General features: G+C 38.0%; 2 protein-coding genes across 2 annotated transcripts; both read right to left on the bottom strand.

The window, feature by feature from the left end:
• Positions 1,385 to 2,011, bottom strand: LOC109950337. Its single transcript, XM_020568898.1, has one exon. It carries the CDS (start codon positions 2,009 to 2,011, stop codon positions 1,385 to 1,387), a length of 627 nt encoding a protein of 208 aa, XP_020424487.1.
• Positions 4,719 to 6,399, bottom strand: LOC18771521 (agamous-like MADS-box protein AGL82). The gene is made up of 2 exons (XM_020568832.1): positions 5,782 to 6,399; positions 4,719 to 5,566 (listed from the first exon to the last, which is right to left on the bottom strand). Exon 2 carries the CDS (start codon positions 5,559 to 5,561, stop codon positions 4,938 to 4,940), a length of 624 nt encoding a protein of 207 aa, XP_020424421.1. The 5' UTR covers positions 5,562 to 5,566; positions 5,782 to 6,399; the 3' UTR covers positions 4,719 to 4,937.

Raw genomic sequence — 11,735 nt, 5'->3', positions numbered from 1 at the left:
ATGTCAGATGCACCCCGAAAGCAAATTCTTCTTCATGCCCGAAACATGGTAGACCTCTTGAAGCGGCACATGGTTAGGATTGTAACAGAGTACAACTACTGTCTTACCAATATGGATTATCGATAATCTTGAGTTGTTGGCTGTCACCACTACACGATTTCCCTTGTACTTAATAAGGTTCTATAACTTATGTATATCACCATCATATGATTTGAGCAGCCTGAGTCGACCATCCATCCATTCTTGTAGTTAAGGGTGGGCACAGTCCAGTTCTCACTCCAAATTGGAACCAGAACCAACACTATTCATATGGTCCGGTAAGGTTCAGTTTTGACAACAACAAAATTATAAAATTGGTTCAGTCTGGTTTGTCCATAAGTTCAGTTTCCATTTTTTCCGGTGGGGTAGCATTTTGAGGATCACAAGTCTAGACAAGTGTAGAGTGTTAGAATTCTCTGTTTGTATATATTTTCAGATTAGGAAGAGGTGTGTATTCTGGAGATTTTAGCTAGAGAGAATGAAGAGAAATGGGAAAGGCACTGTTCTATTGAATTCTTACAATCTGCAGCTTACATAGTGTGTCTGACAGAGAGAGAAATGTGATTCTCTCCTAACAGAATTACAGCTGTCACCCTATTAGGTGCTTACATGTGTCATACCAAATCTAAGCTAGAGAATCCACCTTGACTATGATCTAATGGTTCTCATTACATCATTTAAAATAGACTTAACAGAAAATAGAAAATGATTTCAGCTCTAAGAAATCTGTAAAAGGATTATATTTCAACATAGAGGTGGGTCAAAATCCTTTGAATTGGAACTGGAAGACGCGCTCAAAGCCTTTTTTTGGTACTCCGTAAATAGCGATTGTAGCTCCAAAAAAGGCTACTATTTTGTTATGTCTTTTCTTTTTCTTTTCTTTTTTTTTTTTATAAACAAAATCCAACTAAAATTTTATTTTTTGGGCTTAAAAATTCACAAATGGCCTAATTTCATGCAAATGGAGGTGATTTGGCCTAGAAAAGAGAGGTGATTTAGAGTTGGGATTGGGGAAGATTAGTTATGAGCTTAGAAATTTAGCATTAGGCTTAAATAAATTTTTTTAATTAAAAAAATATAGAGTTGGTTTGGTTTGGTTTTTTTCACTATAAGAATTGGAAGCAAGCCAAATCGGTCCAGTTCAATTTGGTTTTGGGTCAACTCGCTTTTTGTGGCCCAATTCAGCTCAGTTTTTCGATTTTCCAATTTAAATGCCCACCCCTACTTGTAGTCAATCTGTTCATGCGTCATTACTGTGAGAGCTAACTCATCTTCCTCTATAGCGAGAGATGCTTCAGCATTGCAATCGTCTTTACTTTTCTCCTTTAGGTTGGAAGTAGCAATATTACTCTTGACGGGCCTTTTGTTTGACCAAACAATCTTTCGCCATGTGGCCTTTCTTTCCACAGTTGTAGCATTTACTCTCAAATCTTTTATTATTTTTGGACTGACCACATTTGTGATACTTTGGAGCTCCCCTTGGCCTAGAACTTCCTTCTCCTTGATGACCATTCACCATGCCACCATTTCTTTTAGATCCACCACTGACGTGTTGCTTAAAGCTACCTTTACTTTTGTTGGTGTAGAGCGTTTCCTCCTCCCCTTTTGGTGGGACCCCTCTCATTTGCTTAGCCATAGCTTCTTGGTCGGCAAGCAAATTTTCAAATGCAACAAGTAATGGTTGACTCGGCCATCCTTGAACAACGGCAACGAAGTCTTGGTATTCGGGTCTCAGACCATGGATAATTATTCTTTTTATCCTTGTAGCAAAAGTAGGATCTAATTCAGAAATTTCACTGCATATCGACTTTACCTTTTGAAAATATTGAGCAATCGTCATGTCACATTGTGCAACAGATAACAGCTTGTTCTCTAGAAGCTGTAGCCTTACGTCATTCCTCCTCGAAAAAGTGTTGCAAGCTATAGTCTTGTGCCATTCCTCCTTGAAAAGAGTGTTGCAAATGTGTCTCATGTTTCTTTTGGTGTTTTGACATTTCTTATGTGCTCCAACATTTCTTCTTCAATTGTGGTCTTTAGAGCAAACATAGCTTTACTTGCTTTAATCTTCCAGTTACGCAAAGTGCCATTGGTGTCCTCTTTCGGCTGTGTAACTTCATTACTGCCAACGACATCCCAAAGATCTTCACCTTGTAGATAAGACTCCATACATGTCGCCCACGTGTTGTAATTTTTATTGTTAAGCTTCTTGATTTCTCCAACTACTTGAAGATCACCCATCGTGTTGGCAAAATTTTGGTAGATCGAACAAGCTTGATCTAAAGATGCAAACTTGTAAAGACGAACTCTTCACAACTCAAGGAACCTCTAGAAGAATCAATTCCTAACCGTCCCGCTCTAATACCAATTGTTGAGAAATTAAAGTACACAACTCTAATATTTAATTGTTGAAGACAGAACAAGTAAATGAATTACTTATATTAAACTCACAAAATATTACAACAAAACAACTCTAAACAAAAAGCCCACAATTTTTAAAAGCTAACACTCTTTCTCACTTTCTAGAGACAAACTCTAGAACAATCACACTCCTCACAAAGACTACTCAAGCTTAAGCTCTATAGCTTATTGCTTGTTCTTCTTCTTCTATCCTCTTGATTACATAAATGAAGGCTTCATGCCCATATATATAGAAATTCCTAGCCAACATAGTCCAAGCCCACCGCCTTGGCTTCTTCATTTCCAGCCACGCTTATGCAACTTTCTAGAATTAGCTATATTATTCTGATACAATATCCAGTTAATAAGTCGGTGGTATTCTCTTCACTTTTCAAGATTTTTCTATAATTATCTAGTTCTAGTGTTACCAAACTTCCATGGGTTGGGCTTTATTTTTCTTGGCTGATTAATATGTTGAGCTGATGTTGATATTTGAACATTTCTCTCTTGAAACCTCTCTTACATGGATAACATCCTTTTTGTTATATATCCAATTGAACCTTCTCAACTTTTTTAAAGTTGTCTTGGCTGGCTAGTCAGGCCCCAATATTTGATTGCTTCTAGCACATAGCAGAATCTTAATGAAGGCTGCTTCCTATTCCTTTCGTTTTGAAAATGATTTCTAGTGATTTTTGTTGGATATGAAGTAGGCATTACAGTGTACTGTCATATAGTTATTGTTTATTGGAAATCATGAAAATTCAAGGTATAAAAAATCTGGTTCGTCAGTGCCGATTACCTGTGTACAGGACTAGATCCTTGTGCCTGATTTTGGTGCAAGTCGTACGCATCATGGTGGTTTGTTCTTGCATGGTGCCATACTAAGTACTATGTAATTTAGTCCACAGCTTTACTTAGGCTCATGAACAGGGTTTTGTATAACGTCAAACGCACTAAGTATAGCACCAGGAAGGATTTGCATTTAAGAACACATCGTCAGATCAAACATGATCCATCATATGCGTTTGTATATTGTCTGATTGCGATCGTAAAATGTTTGATTGCGATTGTAGAATGACCTTGAAATGTATTGCCTGCAGTTGCAGACATTTTGCTGTGGCGTGATGAGAATAAATCTTTTACTTATTTCCTTGCTTTGAGTCTGTTGTGTTACTCGTTTTTCCTTTGTGGAAGAACTTTTGCCTCATCTGTATCCAAGCTTCTGCTGTTAGTTTCATTTGGCCTTTATGGATATGGAATTCTACCACCGAAGATGTAAGTATTGATTCTTATGAGCTTGAGTAACCTCTAAAATGCTAAAAGAGATCCATTCCTCCTGTATTTACTGACCATAATGTCCTTTGAGCATATTTTTGTAACAGAGTGATTTTGGTTTGCTGGAATGGTCTTGGTATTTGAAGTATCGAAGTGGTCCTTACTTTATAGTTTGTTATTTGTGTCAAAGAAATTACATTTTGTCATAGTGTATATGGAGGCTATGTAGCAGATTTTTTGGAGATATCTGAATAGGAAAGTTGAGTAATGTATACCAGCATATGGGAAATTATTATTTTCTTGAGGCATGAAGCATGAGCATGTATGTTTGGCTTTTTCCCTGAATCTTTCACATAAATTTAGTTCTTTAGCATTCTTCAGTCTCTTTAAAAACAATCTTTCTGGAAATATTTTGCAGCACTGGTGTTCGCTTTCACGTTGTTTTTCATTTACGAGCAGTACGAATCAAAGAGATATGGATTCACGAAGCTTCTGTTCAATAGTATAATGTCGATTTTTAGATCGTTGAGAAAAAATCTACCTGCTGCTATTGTTTCATCATTGTATGCATGAGTGTGTTGCTTTTTGGAACAAAGGACTTGTGAATCGAGCAAATAACTTGTGCTCCTGGCCATGGCGTTAGGTCAGATTTTATAGCTCTTTCACTGCATTGCTTACATATGACCTATTAGTTAATCTCCTAACATCACATGAAAACCTCCTAACAGTTAATCACCTATTAATGCTAAAGCCCTCCAGCTTTCTAGTACTCCATTTTTGAAGGAAATGGACACTCCAGAAATGATCATTAATTAACTATAAAATAAGCAGAAGACAAAGTTAGATATGATCCAATCCAAACCCATATAGTTTGTTGCTGAACTAGCCCACATCAATTTCTTGCTTAAAATATCAAAGCTAACCCACAAAAGAATCCAAACCCAGAAACAGACAATTGAAAGAAACACACATATTGAAAACCTCACAAAATGATTTCAATAAAAACAGAAACGCAAAGGTCCAAATGTAATCAGAACAGAATATAGGGCTATATTATCCCTAGCCAAAAGGTACATCAAAATCAAACTAAACATTACTAGAAATTCGATTACAAAGGATTAGATATACACCGAGGTTGTCAAGTTGTCATTAGCTCTTCTCCGATTCTGAGCTTGAAACCCATGCACTTGGCAACATTGGATAATGCACAAGTGATGGACGAGACATCAAAGCAGGGACTTGATAGGCTGCTCATCATGATTAATCTCTTCCCGGACCAAACTTTGATTTTGTTTCTTAGCAAACCCCATATATCTTTCCATACAATCAATCTTCTTGGTTGCAACTTGTATCTTGGATTCAAGTGAAGCAATGAGCTCAGTCAATTCGTCCTTCGAAAAATCATCTATTCGATCGTCCCATGTCGGGTACTCCTCCTCAAAAATCTTCTTCCCTAAATTTTGAAACTTTGTCGGGTATTCTCCCTCAAAAATCCTCTCCCCTAAATTTTGAAACTTTTCGTCATCCTCATCCACGTGATCTTTCTTGTCCTCATAAAAATCGGACATATCAAAGTTTCTCTTCAATCCGGGCGTGGACGTATCCTTAGAATCCTTGTACTTGTTGAGAATGCGTTTGAATTGAGTTGGATCTCGCGGCCACGTCTCCGGTTGAACTGCCCTCCCCTTCTTTTGATCGGCTTCGTAGACGATCAAGCAAACATCAATACCACAAAGCTTCGAAAGCTCGTCGGCCTTTTTATATATACTCTTCTTTCGCTTCCGAAAGGTCATCTTCCGAGTGCCCTCATTAGGTATGAGTTCTAAGCTGCTTCTTCGAGGGGCCACCATATCTTCTATAATTCCACAAAACATAGAGAGACAAAAATTTTGATGTTTAGATTAGAAGAACCCAGGAAAATAATATATAGCAGAGATCTAATTGGATCTAGAGACTGAGAACAACTAGAAGCTTTGTTCCAAAATTTTGGTTTGAAAAAACAGAAAAAAGAAAAAGAAAACTAGGGCAAAAAAAAAACATAACTTGGATTGTTCAAGTTGAATAAAGTACCTGTGACTTGGGTTTTTCGGAGATCTTAATATGAGAGAGAAGGTCTAGGTTGTGATTGAGTTTTATAGAGAAGGAAGGAGGAGGCGGTTAAGGAAACTCAATTGAAATGGGAATTTTTCTGGGTTTTTATTTAATTTTTAATATTTATAGAAAGGTAGTTTCCATATTTAATGAGGAAAACCCAAAATATAATTGGGAAATATACTGATATTATCACGTTTCACAACTTCTATTCTGAAATGATCACGTTACAAATCCTATTCGGATATAATCACTTGGGGACGTGAAATTAAATAATTGCCCTCCATATAAAAAATATCTATTGTGGAGCCGACCTAACACTTCTGACTTCTCTCTCTGTCTCAGCTCTCTCTCACGGTTCTCTCTTCCTCTCTCAGCGATTTCTCTCATCGACCACCACCACTCTCTTTCTCCCTCTGTCGCGAAAACCTAAGCAGCACTCTCTCGTTCTCTCTCTGCAGTCAATGTTAGGGTTTGTTGAGGGGGTTCTTGAAGGTGAAAGAGAGGGTTTCTTCGTTAAATGCTCTCTCCCTTCAACAATCTCTCAGTTCCCTCTCTTTTCATGTCTTGAATCGACTTCTTTCTCTTCTCCTCTGCTCCTTCAGGGCCTCAAAAACCCCTAATTCTTGGTTTCGGTTTCGACTTTTTTCACATACTTCCTCCTCATTCTCAATCCTCTCACAGACAAAATTCGTGCTTTTCTTTAGGTGTTCCTGGGATTTCCAATTCGGTTCTGTGCACCAAACGAGTGATTCTAAGGTGGGTTTTGTATTTGTTAGTGACTAGTTTGTCCTTTTGTATGGTTTTCATTTGAGAAGGATAATTTCACTGACCTGTGACTGATTTTGCAAAGTTTAGTAATTAGACAGATTGGAAATTTCTGTATTTTAACTTTGAATTACTTCATGCTTGGATGAAACTTCTATTGGTCTGATTGATTTCGCTCCATGGATATGACGAAGTGCCTCAATTGACACAAAGATGGGTTTCGCGAGAGTGGGAGAAACAGAGTGGTGGTGGTCATGGAGCGATGATGGAGAGATAGAACGCTGAGAGAGGAAGAGAGAACGCAGAGAGCGAGGTCAGAAGTTTTCGATCAGGATCAATGGCCAATAGCTCCACAATAGATATGCTTTTATATGGAGGGCAATTATGTATTTTCAAGTCCCAAAGTAATTATATCAGAATAAGATTTGTAACGTGATCATTTTAGAATACAATTTGTGAAACGTGATTATATCAGTATATTTCCCAATATAATTATTGATTAAAACGTCATTCTATTCCACCACGTCTACCTTCATTCCTAGGGTTTAGCCGTTACTCTTGCGGACGCTTATTTGCAGACATTTGCGGACACTTATTTGCGGCCCATCCCACCCAAAGAGATAGTAGAGGCTCTCCTCTTCCGGGTCCAGTTTGCCTCCGAAGGAACATTTGTTGTTTTCTTTGCCCCCGATGGGGGACTGGGACAATCCGACTGTTTTCTTTGCTTCTGAAGGAGAGGGACTTATTCCGACGGGACAAAGGGACTTTTTCCGATGGGACTTTTCCTCGAGGAGGGGGACTTTCCAATGGGACTCTTTTCCTTTGTCAGGATTTACACTTCCGATGGGACAAACGGATTTTTCCCCACGAGGCGGACTTAGTGTGTTAGAGCATCTCCACTCTAAAGGGCTAAGGCAAGGGCTGCCACTATTCACGTGAATAGTGGCAGCCTTACCATTTGTGGTTCCACCCCAAAAAGGCTAAAGCTAAAGCAATTACTATTCATTGTACTTTATTTCCTATTTTTTTATACTTTAAAACATTAATTTTGATAATCTTTTGTAATTAAATTTTCGGATAAGATTTTTGGTTGCCACGTGTCCATTATTTTTCAAAAAAGATATTCGGATGAGAATCTCGGTTGCCATGTGTCTTATTCCAAATAAAACTTTCGGATATTCATTAAAAAAAATTATAATCTCAGATTTCAGATAAGATTTTCACCCTCTAAAATTGTGCCACATGTCCCATGTCAGATAAGATTTTCAGATATTTTTAAAAAATTATAATTTCATATTTCATATAAGATTTTCACCCTCTAAAATTGTGTCGCGTGTCATCTCTATCTTCTGAATCCCTCTATAAAACTATACCTTCAACTCATACCTCTTACACCATCTCTTATCTATTCATTCATTTCTCAGATTTTACAAAACACGTTCTACTCTCAATGTCAAACTTGAGGAGGGTGTTGGAGAGGCAACAGAAAGAAGAGGAAGAAATCCGGCAAAGACGTGCTGATGAAGATCGGGAGGCCGATGAAGAAGAGGAAGAAATGCTTGTAGCATCGGTGTGTATGCTTAATCAATCAAGGCAACACCGCCGTCGTGCCCCGAATGTGAACAGAAGTAGGGAGTCTCGGGGTAAGAATCTCTTGAAAAATTACTTTATCCCAAATTCGTTATATCCTGTTTCTAAGTTTCCATAGAGATATAGAATGAAGCCACATTTGTTCCAAAAAAATCATGCATGATATTTGTAATTACGACACATACTTCATTCAAAAGTATGATGTTGTTGGAGTTTTGGGTCTACTCTCAGAGCAAAAACTTACAGCTGCTTTGCGGATGCTTGCTTGTGGTATATGCAGAGCAGGTGGATAAGATTGCAAGGATGGGAAAATCAACTATCCTAGAGTGCTTTGTGAGATTCTGTGATGAATGGAAAATTTGTACACGAGGGAGACATATGACTCGTATCCATGGCCATGATTTTCATCTCTCTATCATCCATGTCTTTTTCTTGTGCCTGCTGCTGTTGAATTGCAAATGCTTCCTGTCGTGCCATGTCCGCTTCATCTCTTTTCAAGTCTCTCTCAATCCTTAGTGCGGTTTTCTTAGCTATTTGCTCCAATAATTGTACACATTCATTGTTCGAAGTGCTCCCTCTCTTGGCCTTTGCCGCCTTTCTCTCAATAGGTCTTGGCGGATGTGGGAGTAGTGACTCTGTTTCCATTAGGGAGTCCAATGGCGAATCGGTTGTTGGCGAATCGTGGAGCGGCGTCTCATTCAACACAGCCGGCAGACCTGTGGGAATAATTTTGAATCTTGAACAATCATTCACAACTTCCCAACATTGAAAATGCAAGAAACTTTTTTTGCCTTGCCCCATGGCACCAAACCAAACTTGTGCTTGTATGATCTATTAAAAATAAATAATTGGAAGTGCAAGAAAAAAAAAATTATGCAAGAAAATATAAACTATTTTGAAATGCAATAAAAAAAAGATTATGCAAGAAAAAGAAATAGAATATGCAATAAAAACACAAAGTTACATTAAATTGATTAAAATGGCAATTAAAAATATTTTACTTCATCGGATAGATTTTGACCGCTTTGAATGTTCTCCCTTACTTTTGTCAAGGCATTTCTCCATTTTCCTAACTCTTTATTTAGAATTTTTTATCTACTAGACAAGGCCATTTCGGTCTGAATGGAACCCGATCATTGACAAAATTCTCCATGAATTTTGCTCCACATATGAGCGAACCTCATCTCATTGCCCGTGACAGGGCAATGACTAACGATCACCCAAGACTGACACAACGCAATATCTTCCTGAGTTGTCCACGCGCCTCCGGCTTCGACAGAAGATGTCATTTGTTTTTTTGATACAAATGGAAAGTAGTAGAAAAATATGAGTGGAGAGTAAAAAATATTGGAAGGAGAAGAGTTTGTATGAAGAATTGGTGTGGAAAGTGAATAATGTGAGTGGAGAGTAAAAAATATTGGAAGGAGAAGAAATTGTATGAAGATTTGGTGTGGAAAGTGAATAAAATTGTTAGGTATTTATAGGGAAAAAATCCAAAATTTTAAATAAAAAAAATTTCAGAATTTTTTCGAATTTTTTTAACCAAAAAAACTAGGACCGTCGGATTTCTAGAAAAAAAACGATCGGAGCGTCCAGGTTGCGACACGTGGCGTATGCCCGTTGGATTCTGTCAGGGCTGACGTCATCAAACGGAAGTCAAATTTTTTTACCGTTGGCGCATGAACTCGCTGACGTCATCGTCTTCGAGCTGAAGCCCAGACAAATTTTGCCCGTGGGCTAGCCTGGGTTGGTGGGACCCACTGCTTGCCCGAGCCTCTTCTCTCACACTGGTGCCGTTTTGGACTTGCTCGGGGGGCCTCCTGCCCGGTTTGATGGCAGCGGTGGAGATGCTCTTAGAGGCTGAATTATAAAGAGTTTACTCACAGCCCAGTGGATCGATGTGGGACAAGCTTACTCACAGCCCACTTGGTGGAATAATTGCATGTAAGCCAACCCAACTGCAAAAATCAATGGAATCAAAAACCAAGTGTTTTTTTTTTTTTTACTCCTTTTGCTGTCAAAATCAGAAACAGAGTTTCTTTTATATAAAGAAAGCATAAAAGAAGAACCAAATACAGAAGCCACTTAAAATTAAGCTTCACTGTGTGTGTTGGATAATGGATGAGTGAAAAGGTCAAACAATTTTGGAAGTGTGAATAAAAGAAAGAAATCATATCATGGAGAAAAATAAAAACCCATCATTGTCTTGGTGTTGGAAAAATTGTAGTGGATGTATAAAAGTCTAAACACAATTTTGAATGTTAATAAAAAGGCGAAGATGTCATTACAGGGAAAAAAAAAAGACAAAGCTTCACAGGGTTGGAATTGTGGACTATTTTTTTCCAAAGTCTTCAAATGAATGTGCTCATTAATTTTTTGACTCACACATTTTGGTCTATCTCATCGCATTTTGTCAAAATTTTCATAAAAATTTATCGTGTGACAACATATGACATAACCTATTAATTCATGACACAAAGTAAACAAAAGCTATATATTGGAGAAAGAAAATAACTTCAACATGAGAACGTTTCAAAAATTCAGAGGCCACATGTGATAGTGTGAAAGAAAGCTCCATTTGCATTAGTGTTGGAAAATTTTCTATGGACAAGACAAGACCAAACCATTCAGAGCATGTCCACCGCAAAAGGCTAAGGCTAAGGCAAAGGCAAGGCAAGGACTGCTACTATTCATGTGAATAGTGGCAGCCTTACCTTTTTTGGTTTCACTCCAAAAGGCTAGGGCAAGGGCAAATACTATTCATTGTACTTTATTTCCTATTTTTTTATACTTTAAACCATTAATTTTGATAAGCTTTTCATATAATATTTTCAGTTGCCACGTGGCGCTATTTATTATAAAATTCTCACCTAAAATTTCAAATAACATTTTCGGATAAAATTTTCAAATTAAATTTTCGGATAAGATTTTCGGTTGCCACGTGTCCATATTTATTATAAAATTCACATCTCACATATACAATTGAAATACCTACTCACATATCATACAATTGAAATACTCCCGGTCCTCATAGTTCGACACAATGGAGTACAAGGACAATTCCATCATTAGCGGAGGCGGTTCCACCGGATCACGACGTGGGGGAGTATTTTCCTTCGGATGACGTAATAGTGCCATTATTTCCGACACGGAACGCACCACTGGAACCGACTGCGGGCATTGTTCACTTGAGGAGCCATGTGTAATGGTTTTCCTCTTCTTCTTTTTTCCCTTGAATAATCTATTTTCAAAAAAAGGAAATTGGAAATGCAAGAAATATATATATATATGTTGGGGCTTTTTTGTTCCAGCAGCCTGACGAATGGGCTTGGGCTGCCGTAAGAAGAGAAGTGAGCAAAATTCCCCAAGTGCCTGGGTTCGACACCAAGCGCCTCGAAGAGTGTTTTTCACAGAGTCTGATGAAACTGTTACGAAAACACTCTCAGGCTTCCTTCACTAATAGCCTAAACAAACTTGACCAATTTTACAGAAGAGCTTGGCTTGGAGAGCATGTGGCATGGGAGCTAGGCTTTCACAGGTTTAGCAATTTTGAGAGAGAGAGATGAATTTTCCTA

The sequence above is a fragment of the Prunus persica genome, chromosome G7 (genome assembly GCF_000346465.2).
Source record: "Prunus persica cultivar Lovell chromosome G7, Prunus_persica_NCBIv2, whole genome shotgun sequence".
Taxonomy (NCBI): domain Eukaryota; kingdom Viridiplantae; phylum Streptophyta; class Magnoliopsida; order Rosales; family Rosaceae; genus Prunus; species Prunus persica.
The sequence above is the reverse complement of the archived record's forward strand: the minus strand, read 5'-3'. Positions and strand labels throughout refer to the sequence as shown.